Raw genomic sequence first — 22,356 nt, 5'->3', positions numbered from 1 at the left:
TAGTCTTAATGAGAGTTCACATTCAGTCTTCAGGTCTTAATAGACCAGCTTTGTCCTAGAGGCCTCATGCAGACCCTGCCTTGACAAAGCCAGTTTTTATTCCTTCTCTTTCAGTGTTCGAAGGGCTAGACTTTCAACCTTAAACCACAAATCTGGCCACATTTGGGAAAAACCAGAACTTGTTTGGGCGAATAAGGGGTGGAAGAAGAAGTACATGAACTGTCAAAATAGTTTGGGTGGTGGTGGGATATGTGACCTTCTGCCAAAGAGACAATTCTTTTTTATTTGATAACCCCTAAAGGATTTTTTTAAAAAGGGAGGGGGGTCCTTTCTGAATTAAGTCTGAATTAACTTAGGAATATTATGTAGCCATTGTATCACTTTGCATGACGCTAATCGTCTTATTGGACTTAACCGGTTTTAGTCAATAAATAGTCAAGACTTAACACTGGTTGGTGTTCGGACATGGATCATAGGTAATGTTTGTACCATTCTTGTGTGTAGCATCCAACTTATATCTCATTGTAAATATATTTGTGTGTGTGTTCTTTATTTTGTTGTCAGGTCAGAGTTGATAATAAATACCTTCTGTAAAATCTCTATGGGTCTCAGAAGTGTTCATAAGAGCTATTATTTTTACTGTATGTGCCTGTCTAGGATTACTCTCCTAAACCCACCCCTGTTTTGGCAGATTATCTGTGAAGAGCTAGGTATGGTGGTATGTACCTGTAAATCCAGCACTTGGAGGCTAATCTAAGAGAACTGAGTCCCAGATCAGCCTGTACTGTATAACAAGACCCTGTCTCAAGCTAATAAATGTGTGTGTGTATATGTGAAAGAGAAAGAGAGAGAGAGAGAGAGAGAGAGAGAGAGAGAGAGAGAGAGAGAGTCAGTCAGTCAGAACCAGGGAGGGTTGGGGGTATAGCTCAATGATAGAACACTTAACTAACAAATATAAGAACCTGAGTTTCATTCCCACCACTGCAGGGGAAAAAAAGGGTGTGGCTAGGGAAGAGAGATGGTTCAATGGTTAAGAGCACACACATTCTGCTCTTTCAGAGGACCCAAGTTTGGTTCCTAGCACGGCTGGCCTCCTTGGGCTTCTGCACTCATGTGCACACCACCTCCCATATAGACAGTTAAAAATTAATGGTCTTTTTTTTTTAAGCTCTAGGTGCGGTGTGACATTGTTTATTACAGTCCTTTTTCTAAAGTTGTCCTCTCTTGATTCTGGAGCTTGACTCTTTCATTTGGACATGCTTTATAAATAGACTTTTTTATCACTGTAATTAGAGACAAAGGTCTTGGGGAATTGCTTTTTAATTTGATAGGCATTGGATATGATACCATAAAATCATAAAAATCAGTCTTTTCTTATTTTTTATAGTTGGCTTTCAGCTCTTGAAAGCACAAAGTGGCTACACCACCTGTCTGTGCTCTTGAAGTCAGCGCTTCTTGTAGTACATGCTGTGGACCGTGATCAACGGCCTGTGTTAGTGCACTGCTCAGATGGTTGGGACCGTACTCCCCAGATTGTGGCATTGGCTAAGCTCCTGCTGGACCCTTACTACCGAACAGTAGAGGTGAGTGTGTGTCTGAGAGAGGTAGGGAAGCGGGGAGCAAGAGTAAGCAAGCATTCAGGGTAGGTTGATGAAAACTTTTAGGAGGGTTGCACTGTCGGTTGGGGACTGGAAGTTAGGTCTGTGGAAATGGCCACTTTGTTATGATCATACTCCTCACGTAGAGCTGTGTGGCTGAGGGGTCTCTTTCCAGTTCTTTACCTCGCTCAGTAGAACATGGTTTAGATGACAGGTGCTGAGGACACAAACATCTCTTTTGCAGTTTCTCTACTTGAAAAAATTTTGTCTATCTCAGGAAAATGGGCTTCTGCCAAAGAATGTCTGCATGCTTATGATGGTGGGTCTAGACAGGAACACACAGCGTTCTGGAACATCTGCTCTGAAATAATCATTATGGGTTAAAGATAGAAGATCAAAAGCATAAAGTGACATAAAATACAAATATTTATAAAAAATCTGTGCTGAGGAATGTAGCTTTGTAAATGTAACATAGAAGACAAAAATTAATAAAAGAGAAATTTAGGTAGGCAGGTAGCATTTATGTAGTAAATGAGAGGCTGTGTCAGTGTTCTTTAAATTTTGAATATTGAATGGAGCTGGTGAATTGAGATGTGTGTGTAAATGGGTGTGTCATTAGGGAGAGAACCTTTGGCTCTGAGCCTGGGCCAGAGGGACTTACCAGGAGGCTGTTAAAGGAGATGATTACCACTGGTGACATGGAGCTCAGGATGTCGCAGGTGATGGTACTACACAAGTGATCTCTCCTTGGTGCCTCCCTGCAGGGTTTCCAAGTCCTTGTGGAGATGGAATGGCTGGATTTTGGCCATAAATTTGCTGACCGGTGCGGTCATGGGGAGAATTCAGATGATCTGAACGAACGTTGCCCAGTGTTTCTGCAGTGGCTTGACTGTGTTCATCAGCTTCAGAGGCAATTTCCTTGCTCTTTTGAGTTCAATGAAGCATTCCTTGTAAGTTTGGACTTAATCATTCTACATTTTGGGAGCCACCTACACTTAGGGGGATGTTGATACAAATGTTAGTGGGCCATTTTCACCAAAACTATGCATTTTCACGCTTAATTTGGAGGGACTGCTTTATTTAAAAGCAATAGCAGTTAACAGGCATTTTATTTTTCACTCAATAAATCTAGGTGCACTAGCTTTTCCCCTGTAAACAGAGTTTGTTTTAAACTTGACTTCTAAAATGTATGGTCTAGAAAGTGGTAGAAATAGAAACAATCTGAATGTGCCATGCTCCTCTGCAGTCCTTCTACCAATGCTGTCTGCTCCCTCTTCTTTGGTGGAAGGTGTACTCTTCCTGCTTCAACCCCTGTTCCCCTGTCCTTCAGTCTACCTCCTGCATTAGACTGTCTTTGACATAGAAGTGCTGGTGGTTGGGATCAGGCCGTGCAATTGGTAATTGTGAAGAGGAGGCCATATGTAGACTGCCTATGCACATACACCCCATATCCTTGAGTGAGCTGAAGTGTTCTCAGGGATGTCATGGTGAATTGTTCACTTGGCTGACCTCCTTTCCAAGACCATGTACCTTACTGTTTGATTTTGCCCGATTGGACTTGGCAGGTGAAACTGGTACAGCATACCTATTCCTGCCTGTTTGGAACATTCCTGTGCAACAACGCCAAGGAGAGAGGGGAAAAGCAGACTCAGGAACGGACATGCTCTGTGTGGTCACTTCTTCGGGCAGGCAACAAGGCTTTCAAAAACCTACTGTATTCATCTCAGTCAGAAGCCGTATGTACCTTTGAGCCCATCTCTGTGGTCAGCAGAAGTGATTTGGGGATGGGGTCACCATGTGGGAGCCGGTTTGAGTAGTGCCTGTTTTTGCAAAAATATGTCTGCTGTCTCAAGGTTCTGGTTCCATTTTTCCATTTTCTACAGTTTTGTCTAAGCAAAGCCTGTTTTTCTGATAATGCTCTAGCCTGCCCATGACCCAGCTGGGTTCAAGGTTCTTGGTGTAGTACACATCTCTACTTTGCCACCTTAGACATGAATCATTGCCAGTACCTCCTTCAGAGCTCACTGCGTTCCTAGCATGTTTCAGCTCAGCAGAGGGAAGGCACTGGGCACCTTTTCAGATGCCTTTTATGGCTAAGAAGGGTCAGCTACCAGGTACCTGCTACTGTCCCCATGAGCCAGACAATAGGATCCAGTGCAGCTTTCTGTCAGACACAAAGCTTTTTCTGAGGCTGGCATGTGTCTGTCTGTGAATTCTTTCCACATGGAGAGCTAGTAGGCCTTTTAAGACTTTGTTCCCCCTCAAAGAACACCTTCTGCTAAACAGAGAAAAGAAGCACATATGTCTGTGTATCAAAATGTATTAATGTTCCCTTTGTCAGATGCATTTTAAGCCCTTAGAAATCAAAGCAGACTAATCAGAGGTTATATTACTTTGCTGCAATTGATACGCTTCTCATTACAGTTAAAAGATGTATGCTGCTTCATTCCTTCCTTGGGAAGGGAGGGAGATTCCTTTATTTTTCACATGATTAAGTAAGTCTGTAAACCAGATTTGGCAGTTTCCACTGAAGCTGAACTTTGAGGAAACAAACACTCACCGTCTAACAGAATGGTTCTTAGGCAGTAAATCAGGCTAATATTAAAGTCAGTCATTCAGTAAAGACCACCTGAGATAATGTCAGTCTTTAAAGGATCCATTAGGTTTTCATGCTCAAGAGGCTCTTTAAGTGAAAACTGTTGTCAGACAGACCCCATGGTTCTGTACCTGTCCTCTTGGGAGACAGACCTTCCTTTACTGACACCACCTCCTTGTTTATCTGTGACCCACCTGGGTGTGCTTGTTCTTGTTCCTTATTTCTAGACATTTCTGAGAGACTTTGGGGGTCTATATAAACCTGTGTCCTCCCCGTCTCCTCAGGTGCTATACCCCGTGTGCCATGTGCGGAATCTGATGCTATGGAGTGCAGTATACCTTCCCTGCCCATCTCCATCTACTCCCACAGATGACAGCTGTGCACCATACCCAGCCCCAGGCTCCAGCCCTGACGATCCCCCCTTAAGCCGGTGAGCTCGGGGCCACAAGTCTCAAGTCCTGTGTGGTGGGATTCTTCCTCTCCCTTCCTCTCCTTCTCCCCCTTCTGTCCCTCCCCCCTCCCCCCTGGCCTTTCCCTCCCAAGCTGACCTCAGACTTGCAGTGATGTGATTTACTAGTATGAACTGCCACATCTGGCTGAAGTTTGACTGCTGCTGCTTTTTTGGGGTTTTGTTTTGTTTGTTTCAAGACAGGGTTTCTCTGTGTAGCCCTGGCTGGCCTGGAACTTGCTCTGTAAACCAGGTTGGCCTTGAACTCACAGAGAGCTGCCTGCCTCTACTTCTTGAAGGCTGGGATTAAAGGCGTGCGCCAGCCTCTACTTCTTGAAGGCTGGGATTAAAGGCGTGCGCCACCACTGTCGAGTTTCTTAAGGAAAAAAATAAGGCCTTATTTCTGGAAGTGAGTTGGCCTGTTGCTACATTATTCTACTACATGCATGAGAAGTTTCTTAGTGATGGACCACATCCATTGAGGTCTTTGTGACTCTCTGGTTTGTTTACCCACTACTCTGCTTCTTCCTCTGGGTCCTGATTGGTCTTCTGATGCTGTTGAGATGAGAGAAATTTTGGCCACTTGTGAATTAACTTTATTAAGATTGTAGTGATAGATAATAAGTGAACTTAAAATGTGTAATACAAAGAACCAGCAAGCTATTCTGCCACTACCTGAGAGACACAAAGCTTCATGAGGAATGCTTGTTGAAGGCTGCAGTGCCGCTCAGTTGGTAGAATACTTGCATGAAGCCCTGGGTCTGAGCTCCAGTGCTGCATAACCCTGGCATTTATGACACATTCCTGTACTGTCAGCACATTGGTGGTGGAGGCAGAAGATCGAGTCCAGTGCCATTCCTAGGCTATGTAGAGAGTGTGAGGCCATTCTGGATACATGCATCCCTGTCTCAAAAATCAAAAAAGAAAGAGAGAAAAATAAATAAATAAAAGAATGACTTTATGGCTTTCAGAAATATGTGCCAGGCAGTGGTGGCACACACCTTTAATCCCAGTACTTGTGAGGCAGAGGCAGGGCATCTCTTGAGTTCAGTGCTAGCCTAGTTACAGATTGAGTTCCAGGACAACCAAGGCTACAGAGAGAAACTCTGTCTCAAAAAACCAGAAAAAGAAATTGTATATGCTTTTATCTTATAGAGGCGGGGACTGACAGTGGAGCAGTGCTGATGGAGAACCCTGCCTCTGCAGGAATCTGAGCCTTGTTTCAGAGATGTTGCTGTAATGGTCCAGTTGTGAAGCAGTGACATATTTAAAAACATGTCCCGACTGTGCTCCAAATAGCCTCTACGATTCTCATTTTCCCCAAACTCTTTTTTTCTAGGCTACCCAAGACTAGATCATTTGACAATCTGACCACAGCCTGTGACAACATGGTGCCTCTGGCCAGCCGGCGCAGCAGTGACCCCAGCCTGAATGAGAAATGGCAAGAGCATGGGCGCTCCCTGGAGCTGAGCAGCTTTGCTGGCTCTGGGGAAGAGGCTCCTGCTATGGACAGCCTGCGGAAGCCCAGCAGGCTGCTTGGAGGTGCTGAGCTATCTGTGGCGGCTGGTGTGGCTGAAGGGCAGATGGAGAACATTTTGCAAGAGGCCACCAAAGAGGAGAGTGGGACAGAAGAACCTGCCCACAGGGCGCACACTGAGGTACCAGATATCAAAGAGGAGGCACTCCTAGCAAAGGAGAGCAGTATGGTGACTGAGAGCTCAGTCGTACTTCACCAAGAACCAGAGCTAGATGATGCTACTCTAAGAAACCATCTAGACCCCAGCCTGCCTTTGTTCTCACAGGATACTCCTGAACAGCAGGATGGACACAGTGTTCTCTCTAGTTCACCCCAGGCTCCCCTCAGGGGAGAGGACTCCCAGGAGGTCCCTGTGGAGCAGCCTCAAGTAGAGAATATTGCAGAGGACAGGGAAAATGTAGCTCCCGCTGTCCCAATAGATGCAAAAGTTGGCCTTGGTACCTCACAGTCTAGTTCTCTGCTGCCTTCCCAAGTCCCATTCGAGACAAGAGGACCACACACAAACAGCTCCATGCACATGTTACTAGTGGATAAAGTGAAGTCAGAGAGTACGCCCCAGCTCCATCACAGACCTTGCCTGGCAAGCAGTGGTAGGTTCAGTGGCAGGGACATGCTTCCCATGGCTCCAGAGCCCAGGTCTGCTGAGAGGCCCCAATGGGATTCTGTGCTATATAGGACTTCATCCCCTGGTAACACCCTCAGCCTGATGCGGGCTCCTTGTGCCTTGCCACTAGACAAATATAGACAGGGAATTGTGTGCAACGGTGCCCTAGAGACTGAAAATAAGACTTCAGAACAGCCTTCAGGGTTTGGCACCTTTCAGAAGTACCCTACACCCAATGGACACTGTGCCAATGGGGAGACTGGGAGGAATAAGGACTCACTGAGCCACCAACTATCTGCCACAAGCTGCAGCTCTGCTCACTTGTACTCAAGGAACTTGCACCACAAGTGGCTGAATAGCCACTCAGGGAGGCCATCCACTACCAGCAGCCCTGACCAGCCTTCCCGCAGCCACCTGGATGATGATGGCATGCCTGTATACACAGATACAATCCAACAGCGCCTGCGTCAGATAGAGTCTGGCCACCAGCAAGAAGTGGAGACCTTGAAGAAACAAGTCCAGGAGCTGAAGAGTCGCCTGGAGAGCCAGTACCTGACCAGCTCTCTGCGCTTCAATGGGGACTTTGGGGATGAAGTGGTAAGTTAGGTCATGATTCCTTTAAAGCTATCCAAAGATATGACACTCGCACCTGAAGCATTGGTTATTGGAACAGATTTTGTAAGGACTAGAAAGGTCTTAAATTGCTGTGTGGAGAGAGATTGTTTAGGAATTAGCCTTGGCCATGGAGACAACAGTCTGCCTTTTTTTCTGCTGTCTTGACTTTCCATTCCCTTCTAGACAGTTAAGAAAATGGGAGAGAGTTAATGTATGATATGGGGTCCTGTGTCAATCAGGCTTTGTGGGTCACGCCTGTAATCAAACACTTGAGAGACTGAGGCAGAGCATTTCCACATGGTTGAAGCCAGCCTGAGCTGCATAGTGAGTTTCAGGCTAACCTGGGCTATAGTTACCCTGTCTCAGTTTACTCCACCCCCAAATAAAAATATTATATATTTAGAAGGGCTTGCCTGCCTGTTCACAATGGTATTTGTAGAGCAGTGCTGATATTGTTATGTTGGAGTGTTTGTCCTGCCTCACTAGTAAGCTGCCTGCTTTCCTAGACTTCGGGAACTTTGAGAGCTTTGTTCTTTTTTGTACAAGTGATTATACACATTCTGTGGCAGGTGCTGGCAGGAGAAATGGAGAGAAGGGATTGAAATTTTTTTTTTTTTTTAACATTGTTGGGCTTAGCACTGACGAGGCTTGGGGGCTAGAACCAAGGCTGTCAGTGTTCTTGGGTTCCCAGAGGGGCTTTCTTCTTTGATGGGTGCCATTACAAGAGTAAGGCAGGTTCTGGAGTAATCATCCCACTAGTGACGTTACAGCCAATGGAACTTTTAGCTTTTTCTTCATACTAATTAATAATGGTTTCTCAATGTCCCAAAGAGTCCTTCAGAAGAAGGCAGGCATATCCAAATCACTGTTTTCATTAAGTGCTGGACTAGATCACCAGGGCCCCAGAACAGATGACACAGGGGTTCCTTCTCCATCTCGCTCACTTCCCTTGCTTCCTGGAACCTAAGACCCAACTTTCCACTCAGTACACTTCACAAAATCCATGTAGCCTTCTGAGCCCAGCCCCACCTCTGCACCTGGTCAGCTCATCTGGATGGCTGGTGTAACTGCACATTTGGCACCTTAGCACTCAGACCCCAGTGCTCTGTTCTCCTGCGGGAGGAGACAGGTTCATTCTGTTCAGTTGTGTTTGTTTGCCAACAGACTTCAATCCCCGACTCGGAAAGCAATCTGGATCAGAACTGTTTGTCTCGCTGCAGCACAGAGATTTTCTCTGAAGCCAGCTGGGAGCAGGTGGATAAACAGGACACAGAGGTACAGGCTCAGCCCCTGCTCTGCGTGCCATCCATACAGGTTCCTACAGTTCTTCTCCACTCCAGTCCCTGCCCCATCCCCTCACCAAAGAAGGAAACTCACAGTAGAATTAATTGAGCCTTTGCATCTCTGTGTCTGGGAACCCACATCCATCAACTCTAAGCCAGGGATACTCAGTAAGCTGGCCCTCTCTCTCCATTGCCTCTGCCAGCTCTCATGGCAGACCAGGGTGCCATTGCTGCCATGTTGCCTTGGGGAGAGCAGAGTCCCCTCCAGGCAAACAATTGGGACACGTTCCTTGAACCGTTGTCAGCAGGCCTGCTCCGCTGGTACCACTGGAGCCTATGTAGTCCCTGTGATTCTTGTTCCCCCTGGTGTGACTCTGTTGACTTAGCTGACTGGCTCACTTCCTGTCACTAACCCGGTCCCATGTGTTTTACAGATGACCCGTTGGCTACCTGACCACCTGGCTGCCCACTGCTATGCCTGTGACAGTGCCTTTTGGCTCGCCAGCAGGAAGCACCACTGCAGGTGCCATTGGGGTGGCTTTTAGGGTGGGAAGGTGAACTTTGACATCTTACCAGCGGTGTTCTGTGTGGACTACCCTTGGGGTCACATTTTTGTGCCTCTGACATTGGTCCTTCCAGAACTGCATTTGGGAACTCTGTTCCAATTCAATGATCACTATTAAATTTTGAAATGTGGGCATACTTTGTTTCATTTCCCAGATTGGTGAGGTAACAACTACTATGCAGATCTTCATTTCTTATTTCCAGCATAAAACTGATGATAGCTACTTTGAGCAAAAACAGTTTTCTAGCTGTGGGCAGGAAGCCTGGTTTTCCTACTTCTTTCTGCTCCCTGCTCCCTGTGCTACTGCTGAGAAGCTGTGGCCGGGGAATAGTAGACATAACTGAGGGCAGTCTCCAATCCTTGCTGCTCCTAATTTCTTTCTCCCAGGTTAAGCAGTGAGTTACTAAGGCTACTTTGTCCTGGCAGGGGTAACTCTCTGGTAGATGTTTAGTGTTCTTAGGATAGGAAGTTTATTAGAATCGTACGGTGGCCCATATGTAGAAGTGAGCCTGGATTGAAAGTGATGGAAAAATTTCTTTGTAGGCAGATGACACTCTTAGGACCATAGGACTCCCCCATCCCGTACCCCTAGACCAAATGGCTTCTCTTCTGAGCTCTTTTTCCCCTCCTTTCAGGGACACTGACCGTGTTGATCAAACGTGGTGAGCATTTGCAACAACTTGTCTGTGATGTCTGCACACCCACAATAACTTCTCCACACTAATGCTGCCATTCCCTTCTCTGCACTCATTGGCCTGAAGCCTCGTAAGGGAGAGCACAGGCAGGCAGGTGGGCACGGGGATCCACTGCAGCTGGTGAAAGAGAGTGCCAGGGGCGTGTCTGCTGTAGCCTTGTGCTCCCCTGTGAACTGTACAGGCCAGCTGGGCTGTTATATTCTTGATGATCTTTTGGGAGAAGCCAGTGGGCTTCAGGACTTTTTTGAGGAGGAGAGGTGACAGTCATTCATCGATGCCAGGATGGTGTCAAATGGCATTGCTTCCTTGTTTTGTTTTTATAGAGACAGAAGTAACCAAATACGATCTTTCCAGAGAATTACTTAGCATGGATGACTCCACTTAGGTCTTTCAGGGCCTCCCAAAGGAAGTCAGATATCAGGGCCCCCCAAAGGAAGTCAGATAGAAAAGCTTACTTGATCAAATTCATGTCAGGCTTTGAAAAAAGCTGAACTTAAGCAGGTACGTCAAACAAGTATAGGCATCCAGAGATTTCCTGTTCCTGTGTTCAAGAATCACAAGTTCTTGCTGACTCGTGCTTTTTAGAAAGCTGTGAAGTGCTTCCTATTCTAGAAACGAAGGGCTTTGTGTTCTGTGTCCCACCTTCCCTTCTACAGTGTTGCTTTGTCTCATGTGGTTGTCAGTGTCTGCTTCTCCTGTGCTCAAGTGGTTCCTACCCAGTGTGGTCTGCATTCTGAACTGGGTGACTGAGAAATTAGCTCAGAGGAAGCTTTCCTATTAACTTCTCTTCTCATCTCTGGAGAGCTGTGTCAGGTACCTTGGAGTTTCCTGTGCTATGCTGATCAGTGTTGGTTTGGACTTTAGGGCTCAGAAAATGTAGGATTGTAAGGTAGGCAGGACCTATCCTGTGTTAGTTACCTTTCTTGTGTGTGTGTGTGTGTGTGTGTGTGTGTGTGTGTGTGATGGTTGTCAGTCTAGCTGTGCAGCTCGATGCTGCACAGATGCAAGAAGTAGGGGTTTTGGTGGAAAGGAGAGGGGAGCCTGGAGATGCATGGGGCAGGGTGGTGAAGCATAGCTGAACTGACTGCTGTCTAATAGGGATGTATACATGCGTATGTTTCTTCATGGGCTGTCCTTCCCCTTCCCTTTCACGCTGAGCATGTGTCGAGTGCTGCTTTGACTTTTGGCTTTGCATGCTGCTGGTAGCAGTCTGCATCCAACTTACCTCTAAGGTAATGACCATTAGGTAGGGTTCTCCATCCCCAGCTGGGCAGCATAGTTTTCTATGAGGAGGGACCCACAGGTCAACTCCTCCCTTTTGCCTCCCTGTAACCTTAAGCTACCCAGATGGCCAGTACCAAGGTCAGTGCAGCCACTGGGTGTGTCACCAGGTCAGAACTGAGTGCTGAGCTGGCAGCTGCTTCAGTGCTGGGCTCATTTATCCACAGAGAGCTCTCCTGAGCATCTTTCTGTGCATCTGACAGCCATGTGCTGGAGCGGTGAGGCAGCCACATGTCCTCAGCCTGAAGTGAAAGTGACTCTATTAGGTAGACTTGTCTTCCTACTTAGCGTCTTCCTGCCTGGAGAAGAGAACATGTTCCTAGCACATCTAGACTATACATGGCAAATGCTTACTGAAGTTGGGTTTTTCCCACAAAAACCTACCAGCTGAAACTGATGTTATTTTATTTCTTTTTTGTCTCAAGGAATTGTGGGAACGTATTCTGCTCCAGTTGTTGTAACCAGAAGGTTCCAGTTCCTAGCCAGCAGCTATTTGAACCCAGTCGAGTGTGCAAGTCTTGCTATAGCAGCCTTCATCCCACGAGCTCCAGCATTGACCTTGAACTGGATAAGCCTATTGCTGCCACTTCAAACTGAAGCCAGTGACCTGGGGTGGCAGAGGCCATGCTGCTGTTCGTTTCATAGGCTCATACACAGCCTGGGCAGTGAGAGGCCCATACACTTTGGAATGGGGGCATGGAACAACCTGTACAGAGATTGGGATGTACCACTGGATTGTAAATTGATTTTTGTTTCATCTTCCCTTCCCTTTCCATGTTCCCTCTTTGCCTTTTAAAAAGAAAAATGCCCCCAGTTGTCTTACTTTTTTTTTTTTTTAATGGAAGCCCAGAGGTTGCCAGGCCCCTATAACTGCTGAGCTGTTTGCTCTTTGGCATGCTGGGGGATGACTCAATGCTTCCCAGTGGAAGGAGCCAGAATGAAGGCCCGAGTGAGCACAATAGAAAGTCAGCTTAACATGAGTGACCATTCCTCACATCACAGCTACGGCAGAGCCGATTGGTAAACCTTTGCGCTGGGGAGGCTGGAAGGACCTTTCTGGAGAGTGCTATTCTGGGGAGGGATAGGGTCATCCCAACTCACAGATAAAAACAGGATGACATTGGGAGGAAGGGCACACAGTGAGGTACTCCACAGGTCTCACTTTGAAAGAGGGGTCTGTGCTTCTTTTGAGTTACTGAGGGGCTGGGTAGCTGACATGTTGGCCCACATGGATTCTATCTTTAACTTGACCAGATTGGGTAGGGCTCCCTTTGCCTGGGCTTCCAGATAAAGGTGCAGACTGGCCAGAATGCAGTGTCCTGCTGCTGTGCTCAAGACCTGCATGGGCCTAGGCACCTGGAGCTTCTTCTGGGGCCTGGTCCCACAAACAATCTCTTCCTCCGCTAACACAGGGAAATCCAGACTCAGGGTTCCACAAGTCCCCATTCCCAAAGTAAACCAATCATGCATCTCCCCTTGAGGGGCAGAGTCCCACAGTTACAAAGCTCTCCACACGATCAGTCCTTCTCTTCCCCTACTTCAGGGGGCAGTAGGAAGGACCCAGGAGTCCCCTGTCCTGCTTCTGGCTGCCTGAGTGGGCACATGTCTGGCTTTTGCTACGAATGAAGAACCACTTGGTAATTGCAGGGTTCTTAGAAAATGACATGAGGAGTTTTGATGTGGTCCAAAAAGAGCCTTAGAGCAGTAATTATCTGTGGTGGAGGTGGGTGTGGGAAGGGTAGAGAGTAGTTGGTTTGTGCTTTGAATTGTTGGCATCTATTTGTGCCTGCTCCCACCCCCAGGGCCATGCTTGGCTCTGCTAAAAGCCACGAGCTGGTAACAGAACAGAGTGTAGTGTGAGGACTCGGTGTGGTTGGGTGGACACCTCAGTTCTAGCTGGCCTGGTCCATGCCCCTCTCCTTTGGAAGCTGTTACCTGACCATGGGCATTCTGTGTCTCAGGAAGATGGTTCTGCATATTTCTGAGTGTGGGTGCGAGAAGTCCAGAAGCCTTCCCTAGCACTGTTGGCTGAAACGAAGCCCAGGGTATCAGAGCACTGCTCATTCCTCAAGCAACAAGTCACATAGAGGCCGACTGTAGTGAAACAGGGTGACGTGCTCCTCCATGCTTGCTGTGTCTGGAGGTGCAGGTAGGGAAAGGTTGGTGTAATTGAAGATTGTGCAGTTCCTAGTGACAGGTGCCAAGAGGTTATGATACGGGTTTCTTGGGTCTGTTGTACAGTGTGAATAAATGCTTGCAGCTCTTCGCCCTTTTTGATCAATGAAGCACTTTTTTATTAATATTTTCTTTGTATGTAAAGGAGGAACCGTAACTCTCCGTAGCTGTACATAAAACCCTTTTCTCCTAAAGAGGAGTCAATGCTCCTATATTTTTCATTTTTTTGTCAAAGCAAGAAGTAAATACTTTAGAATTGTTAAATATATAGATAAAGTGAATAAAGTTGAGTGTCCGCATAGTGGCATCTGCTAACGAGTTCTGATTCTTTGCCCTGTAGTTTAATCTCTTTGTCCTTTTCCCCCTCACATAGGAGAAGAGGTTTGAGGAGCTACTTCGAGTCTGACCTTGGCAAAGGAAAATGACACATTTCAACTCTAGACCTTGGCAAAGGAACTTCCCAGCATGCCCAGGCACTCTAAACCATTTCCTCAGTGATTCAGAGCACTTGGGCATCACAAGGACAAACTGCACATCTGTGGTAGTTACCTCTGCTGTCTTTTACCACAGGCTGGCACATGTGTTAGCTGGAGCTGACTGAGCGGGTACTGCCCTGAGACTGTGTAGGGCCAAGTAGCTGCTGCATGACAGAGGCTTTCTCAGAACCACGTCAGCACTTAGAGTCTCTACTCTTTCATACTCAGTGCATAGCAGGTTCATGTTGAAAGGCAGCCATTGGATTTTATTTGGTTTTTAAGCAACTACTTGTTTTCCAGCAACCAAAGAGCAGTAAGCCTCTTGCTGCTTAACCACAGAGTCATCTTTCTAGTCTCTGGGCTGGGGTTACATTTATTGCACTTACTTATTTATTCATTATGTGCATATGTGTATGTGGCACACATATGTAGATCAGAGGACAATCTGTAGCAGTTCTCTTTCCACTATGCTTGCATGTGGGATCTGGGGATCAAAACCAAGGCTTGGTGACAAGTACCTTTACCGGCTGTGCCATTCTGTCAGCCCAGTCTTAAAATACGATGCCACAAAGCCTCATTACCAAATCCTGATCCCAGCTTTTCTATCAGAAATCTTAGAACTTTAAAGGTGGGCACAGAAATAGTTAAGTCAGTCACATAACACTGACAAGATGACAAGAGGCTCTTCTTTCAGCTTGACTCTGCTCCTCCCTGTCCCTGAGCCTGAAAAGTGAAAAGCAAGTTCTTGAAGTTTCTGCCTACAGCAGGGCTGTGTGTTCCTGCCCTTCTTTTGTTGATCCCTGATGCCCTGGACTCTGTGCTCATGTCGCCAGGGACCACTCAACCATTTGACCACCTTTTTTTTTCTTCTTCTTTGAGACAAGGTTTCTCTGTGTAGCCCTGACTGTCCTGGAACTAGCTTTGTAGACCAGGCCTGACCTTGAACTCAGAGATCTCCTGCCTCTGCCTTTTGAGTGCTGAGATCAAAGGTGTGTGCCACCACCCAGCTCCCATCTGGCCTTCTTAATCTCAGTGCATACCTGCTGGTGCTTCTGCTGCTGCAGCTGCCCCTGTGCCCCTTGATGCTCCCTGAGTGCAGGAGTCCTCAAGTTCCAGCTCTGTGACCTCCTGTAACGCTTGCTTCCCAGAAGACCGAGCGGCTGAGCTGAGAGTAGCTCAGTGTTACATAGGTAAGGTCCAGTCCCAGCCTCCACCCTCCAAGGAAAGACTTTTCAAAATGGGAGCTGCACTTCCATATGACTGTGCCTTCCTCCCCTGCACTAGGTGTGCCCACACCCCTTGCCCTCCTGGGACTAGACCTCTAGCCCAGCTTTGCCAGCGGAAGGAGTGAAGCAGTAGGGCCTCCCCTGACCTCCGTGCTCCCCAGCCTGCAGGATCTGGTAAGCTGGTCATTGCATGCTTCCCAATGACTGCCAAGTAGAAATTGGCCTTGTAGTTGTATGCTGCGTTTGGATGCCCCACCTGCCTTTCCTGAACTGGGGAGATGCCTCCACTTGGTCTGTTTATGAAGCTTGGTTACAATTCTGACCATAGCAGGTAGCAGTGAATCCCAGCAACTAAAACTGCTCCCCAGGGCTCTGTAATGCCAAGGGAATGATGAAGGGTTAGGAGGTCATTTCCTAACCATTCTGAGCCTTCCAGGTAGACTGGCCAATCAGGTATGCCTTAGATCCCCACCCAGGCTGAAGGCAAGATCATCTGTCTGTCCTGACACTGTACCCCTCCCCCATTATGGGGACCCTGGCCAAGCCCCCCCCCCATGGGGCTTTGCACCTATCAGCTATGAATATACCCTGTAAGTGATTCATTTAACATGTCACTGGAGGCAGAAACTCTGTCCAGGCTTCATTAGTGACTCAGGGGCATCCCTGACTCACTGTTCCACAAGATGGCATGTGCCTTCAGTATTATTTGTCTTCAAAAATGTCACCTTTTATGGAAAAACAGGTAAATAAATATATTGGAAGGTTTATTATCTCAACAGACCTGGGACCTGTGAAGCTTCTCAGAGTCGACCAAAAGAGAGACCAGAGTTTCACCAAAACAAAAACAAAGTGCAGGGACCAGCAAAATGCCTCAACTGATAAGTCTGACAACCTGAGCTTTGGGTTGTTTGAGTTGGTTCCCTACATGGTGAACTGAGAACTAGCTAACTACTCTGCTTCCACACGCATGCCAGATTACCTTCGTGAAGCATCTGATTGGTCATTCCCAATTCCCAATGGCTGTCCTGTGAGAGCATTTCCTAGGCTATGTGCTTTGTGGAGCCTCTGGCTCATACTTCACTGCATTGCGCACATCAGAAGTCTCCAGCATCGCTGTGTATGTTCAGTGCTGGGCAGGTGGCTGTGAGTGGAGACACTGGACAGGGAAGGAGTTGCTAGGAGAATGCTGTCATGGTCAAATGGACGGTGTTGGTGCTCTCTACAGTCTACTGACTGCAGGAGCATAGCTCTGAGGAAGAATGAATCCCAGTCAGGCCAGTGTGAGTCTGGGCAGGAGTGCAGGTGTGGTGTGAGAACTGTGCCAGAGCACAGGGTGAGTGAGTGCAGAAAGGCAGCAAAGTTAGAAGTTCAGACAAGACGTGTCTTGCATCAGGCCCACACAGGCCTGTCCTATAGCTGGCAGAGAGTGAACTGAGGTGAGAAGGTTTACTGTAGATGGGTGCTGCAGAAGTACACCCCACGAGTTTCTTGTCCATCCAGCAAATGAGCAACACAGCCTTGTACCAGCCACTGCACCACCAGGACTGCAGATCACCTTCAGCTGGAAGTGGGAAGTGGCAGGGGAAACATGAAACAAGCTGAGGTGGGCAGTAGTGCCATAAGATGAAAACGTCTAAAGCAGGGGAGGGGGCTAAGCGCAGGACCAAAGGGCTGCGGTGTTTCTAGTGTGGCACAGACCCATGATAACAGCTACTTACAGGCCCAATGCAGGACAACCAATGCACGGCCTATCTGGATTTGAGTGAATTCAAGTCTATCCTGGTTTCTAGGAGGCTTTCTGTTGCTGCAATGAAACCATGACAGAAAGGCAAGTTGGGGAGGAGAGGGTTTATTTGGCTTACACTTCAGCATTGCTGCTCATCACTGAAGGAAGAAGTCAGAACAGGAACTTAAGCAGGGCAGGATCCTGGAGACAGGAGCTGATGCAGAGACCATGGAGGGGAGCTGCTTACTGGCTTACTTCCTATGTCTTGTTCAGCTGACGTTTTTATAGAACCCAGGACTAACAGTTGGAGGCTGGCACCACCCACCATGGGCTGGGCTCTCTCCCATTGATCACTGAATGAGAAAATGCCTTACAGCTGGCTCTCACGGAGGCATTTCCTCAGCTGAGGCTCCTTCCTCTCTGATGACTCCAGCTTGTGTCAAGTAGACATGCAAAATCAGCCAGTACACCTGTACAATTTGGTGAGAACCTATCTAATTTTTTTAAAAAGGATGGGTATAGCACCATTGGTGGCCTAGCACACTCAAGGCCCTAGGTACAATCTCAGTACCACACACATAGATAACTGATTCCCACTGAATTTGCTATCCAAGCTGTATTAAAGTATCCAAGGAATAGCCAACATTTCATTGAAGAAGCAGGTAGGTACTAACTGTTTCCTGTGGGGAGCTGTCCTCACTCCTGTAACTTGTAGGTCTAATGGGGCCAGCCTGCATTTAAACTCAATTTCTAAGCTAGGTTTGTTCTCTTTTGGACTCAGATTCACTACACAGTGAATTCGATGACAGTTTGAACTATATAGTACCTGCTTTAAAAAAATAAAAGCAACAAAATCTTATTAGTTTGCAGCTGATGTTGTTAGTGACTATGACAACCAAACAAACTGCTTAGAAGTCAGGGACTGTGACCCGTGTGTGGACCTAATGTCTAGCCCCCTAAATTGCCTAGTTCAGGTGGTCTTGACCACCACTCTCTGCTGTCATTGCTCGTCTGAGGATTGTGCAAACTCTTGTTCAGTAGGGATGTTGAGGAGCCAGTGAGGAAGTAAGTTATATTTAGCAAAAGTCTGTTTGGTCTACAGTGTGAGGACGGCATCCTGCCAGAGTCTCTGTGGCTGTGAAACTGTAGCCTGCCAGCTCCAGGCACCAACATCTACTACACCTACAGAGAGCAGCGGGACATCTGTCAGGTCTCAGGGACAGAAAATACTTCTGACCATCTAAGCCGAAATACTAGAGAAAGGTGTTGTTCAAGTCAGGCTTTCTGGCAATAGTGGGGCGTCCTGCCCTGCCTTCAGAAAGTCCTCCTGGGATATACCACACATGAGACCTCACTTGTCAGTGCATATGGGGACATGATATGGGAACAGCCAGCAATTGTCAGATTCTTCAGGACTGAGGCAATCTCGCCTCCAAGCCAGCCAACCAGCATGCCCCTGGTGGGAAAGCAGAAGCACTGGCCAGCCAACTTGTGACTCCTTCATCTTCTATGGGCAGTGAACTCTGTTGCCTGGTCTTCTTAGGCACACAGAACTGAACTGGAACCCCCAAAGGAGTAAAAGAAATAAGGGTGTTTGTTGTCCCTGGTAACTTCACAGTGATACTTTTTGCTTGTCTAACTTGCAACTGTGACTTTGGAGGAAGCACACCTCTCCGGTCTTAAAAAGTAACTGTCAGGTAAACCCATCCCCCCCAAGCCCACTCTGTATTTCTGTGGCAAAGCCTCTCCAACCACACTGTCCTCTGTGCCCAAAACTACTTCAGGTTCTTCCCTGTCTCCTTCCCTCCAAATTCTTCCTGCCTCTGTAAGCAGTCTGAAATGCCAGCTTCACACCAAGGCATGGAGAACACACAAGCCATACACAGCAAAACCATCCATTGGCAAGGCCATGGCTACATGTGTGGGTCTTGAAAAATACTGAGTGTTTGAAATCGTGCACTCTACAATCCCATCCATATGAAGTTGGAAACTAGGAAAGAAGAAATATTCTGTAGAGGATATAAGGACATGACAACAGACACCAGCAAGACCAAGGTTGTCTAGTGACAATGGGCAGATTTCAGGGGGCAGATGGAGTTTTTGGAGAGCAGAAGAGGCTCCAGGACTACAATGGGAGATGAATGTCATCAGTACACCTAGTACCATTCATCAGCCTCTGAGTATGTGTCTCATGTACTTTCCTTCATGTTATTTCACGAAGATCACAAAAAGAACCCCAATCCATAGCCCTGCTTTGGACACTTCTCAGGGCATGGATGCTCTCCTCCCGAAGGCCTGAGTGTGTAAAATGAGATAGGGGTATCTTAGTGAGGGTTCCTGATGCTGAGATGAAACACCATGACCAAAGAAACTTAGGGAGGAAAGGGTTTATTCAGCTTATGCTTCCACATCACAGTTCATCATCAAAGGAAGTCAGGACAGGAACTCCAGCAGGGCAGGAACCTGGAGGCTGACACGGAAGCCATGGGGAGTGCTCTTTGCTGACTTGATCCCCCTGGTTTGCTCAACCTGCTTTCTTATAGAACCCAGGACCAACAAACAGCCCATGGGCTGAGCCATCCCCCATCAAATCACTAATTAGGAAAATGCCTTACAGGCTTGTTTTCAGCCCTTAATGGAGGCATTTTTCAGTTACAGTTCCTCCTCTCTGATGACTCTAACTTGTGTCAAGTGGACATAGCACTGGCCAGCACAGGGATCTACCAGTCTGAGGTTGGCCTAAGTCCTCAGATGACTCTGGGTCACACACCTTCATTCCTTCTCTGGTGAGTTTGCTCTTCTGATGGGAGCACCCAGTTTTTGGCTCTGACAGGTCTGCTGTGACTGACCATACCAGACCCAGGTGTGGGGTTTCTGGGGGAGTTTGTGGTTTGTTTAAAAGACAAGGTATCACTCTGTAGCCCAGGATGGCCTGGAGCTTTATATATAGACCAGGCTGACCTTACTCACTTCAGAATACTGGCATTACAGGTGTGAGCTACCAGCCCCCAGTTTCCTAAGGAAGAGCTTAGTTCCACGCTTCAGGAATGCAATCCCTGGAGAGTTTACATGTGGCTGCTCATCCATTTGACGTGGTCACCTAGCACAGTTACTAGAACTTTTGATTATATCTGAGGTTGCCAGTCACAGAGCAATAGGAGCGCAGGCTTCTATCAGGCCTGGATTACGTTGACAAGCCTGGATCCCTGCCCTCCTAAGGGAACACTGAGAGAAGTGTGTGTGAGAAAGATGCTGCCCAACAGTCTAGGGCTACATAGAGCCAATCGGGAAAACAGTCTTTAAGGAAGTTAGCCATGCTCGGGCCTGGGGCTGAAGACAGGAGGAGGGATGACGCTAAGCCATTGTCACCTCACAGCACCCCTAAAACAGACATTATTCCCACTTCAGATGAAAAATGCAGGCAGGGGTTTTTTTGTTTTGTTTGTTTTTTGAGACAGGGTTTCGCCGTAGTTTTAGAGCCTATCCTGGAACTAGCTTTGTAGACCAGGTTGGCCTCAAACTCACAGAGATCCGCCTGCCTCTGCCTCCCGAGTGCTGGGATTAAAGGTGTGCACCACCACTGCCCAGCAAAAAACTCAGTCTTAAAGAGGTTGCCCGGATCACATATGGCAGAATCAGGATTTTAACTCCAGCCTGTCTGATTCAAAGGCCAGTAACTGGACTTGTTGTCGACAATAGACAGGGAGTCAAGAGCATACAGAAGCGTGCCAGAGACCGATGGTGGAAGTCAGAAGAGGAAGGGCGGTGTCAAAGATGACAGCCAGCCAGAGTCTGCAGTGGTAGTGAGATGGCTGGTTGGTGAAAAGGTGCCCAGGGAGAGAAAAAAGGAGAGTGGGTTTGGGGTGGGGGAGGGGGAAAGTAGTCCTCTAAACTTGGTAAGTTCTACTTCAATAAATAAAATTGGCTGATCAAATGAAAATGAAAGGGGTTAGTTCTCTGCCTAGAACCTCTGCTCTGAAGCCACACAGCCAGTCCCTGCTTCCCGCATACCCTCTAGCATCTCACATCCTGACCTTCTGTCTGACTCGGCCCTAGATTTCCAGGCCCATAAGTCAGTGACTTTAGTCACCTTAGTGGGACCCACAGTCACCCTGAAGACTGGGTTAGGTTAACTGAGGTGTGACGTCCACCCTAAATGTGGGCAGGGTCTCAGGTTGAGGACAAAGGAGGATGCAGGCTGAGTGCCAATGCTCCTCACTCTGCATCCTAACTGCAGACAGAGTGCCAGGCCCCACACTGTGTGCCATATGGACTGTACCCCCAAATTGCATGAAAATAAACTCTTCCTTTAGTTGCTGCTGTAAGTCTTTTGTCACAGACACACAGAAAATAACTAGCTTCTCCAGAAGCAGTGCCCCTGGCCAGCTCATTCTCCTCGTCATCCCGGGCTCCCTCCCCGTCTGCAGAGGCCCTGCAAAGAGAGGAGCCCACTGAAGCATAGTTCCTTCTGAGTCCGGACCCCACACTGAGGAGGGTCTCCCACCCTGGGCTTGACCTAATATATTTAGCAAGAGGCCCCCATGTGTTTATTGTGCACTGACCCACAAGTTTTGTGGCTGTCTCTATACAAATGCCTGCACTGCAGTGGTGTGAGCCAGAGAGTGACAGTCCCTTCCATCTGTGCCAAGCTGTAGCAGTTCCAACTGTGAAGAACCACAAATTATAATCACAGGGAGACACAGGGAAAAATGCTTCCTCTGTTTCTATGACATGCACAGATTTATGTGCAGTTTTATGTTTCTTCCTGGGTAATAACTTGGAGTGAACCCTTGGGAAGAGAACATAGGAATAACAAATCATGGGCCATTAACTGCGCCTAATTGTTTCTTTACGGCTCAGAGTGGAGGCTTATCTCAGCAGCTCTGGCACTCAGTTGCAGGTACTGAAGGAGGGCTGGTTAAACAAGATCTGACGCTCCTGAGAGGCAGAGGGGGGAGCCAGAGGGACATCCCGAAGGCCCCAGCTACCACCAGGGCCTCACCAACTTGGGCAATTGGGGCCCCTTACTTGAGGTCCCAGCCCCTCCTAATGGCATGGAAGTGACTCAGAGCAGAGCAGCATCCTTCTCAGTAGGACTCACAGTTGAATCCCAAGAAGTTGGTCTCATCTGCCTCCCAGACGCCAAATCTCTGCTCAGTTCGCCAAACTTGTTTAAAAGTTAACCTAGGCTAGGGGTATGTCTCAGCAACAGTGCACCGGTTTAATACTCACGGTTCAATCTCCAGCCCCCCCCCCAAAACCCTTAAGAACATTTCCTGTTAAGTAAAATGCAGACATTATAAAACGCTTATTATCACAGTTCTTCATGTTCTCAGCAAAGCAGTATAAGGCCAAGAATATTGACCTCCATAAGTACTTCAGTATCAAATGCTCAGTGAGCGTAGAATACAAGAAATACACCAATTCCCAATTTCCCATTTTCAAAGACAACAATTGTCAATCCAGACGGACTGTTGAGGGCTTTTAAAGCTCTATCAGTCCATTCCGTTTCTTCCCTCCGAGCTGTTGTT

The 22,356-nt window shown here is 47.5% G+C and overlaps 1 protein-coding gene across 5 annotated transcripts in view; it reads left to right on the top strand.

Moving 5' to 3' along the window:
* Mtmr3 (myotubularin related protein 3) overlaps positions 1–13,709 on the top strand; it is a 125,360-nt gene extending 111,651 nt beyond the window's left edge. The window contains exons 13-21 of one of the 5 annotated variants that reach the window (XM_013353387.2): positions 1,388–1,583; positions 2,363–2,548; positions 3,164–3,334; positions 4,479–4,624; positions 5,982–7,380; positions 8,563–8,673; positions 9,116–9,204; positions 9,882–9,908; positions 11,648–13,709. In XM_013353387.2, the coding sequence (XP_013208841.1) occupies positions 1,388–1,583; positions 2,363–2,548; positions 3,164–3,334; positions 4,479–4,624; positions 5,982–7,380; positions 8,563–8,673; positions 9,116–9,204; positions 9,882–9,908; positions 11,648–11,819 (2,497 nt within the window). In that variant the 3' untranslated portion in view covers positions 11,820–13,709. Of the gene's footprint in view, positions 1–1,387; positions 1,584–2,362; positions 2,549–3,163; positions 3,335–4,478; positions 4,625–5,981; positions 7,381–8,562; positions 8,713–9,115; positions 9,205–9,881; positions 9,909–11,647 lie in introns of all 5 variants that reach the window. The other 4 variants (XM_005366138.3, XM_013353386.2, XM_013353388.2 and 1 more) reach the window with 4 other exon arrangements.
* Positions 13,710–22,356: the final 8,647 nt, after the last annotated feature.

This window comes from Microtus ochrogaster, unplaced genomic scaffold, assembly GCF_000317375.1.
Source record: "Microtus ochrogaster isolate Prairie Vole_2 unplaced genomic scaffold, MicOch1.0 UNK6, whole genome shotgun sequence".
NCBI lineage: Eukaryota > Metazoa > Chordata > Mammalia > Rodentia > Cricetidae > Microtus > Microtus ochrogaster.
Note: the sequence above shows the minus strand (reverse complement) of the source record. Positions and strands in the feature narration are given on the sequence as shown.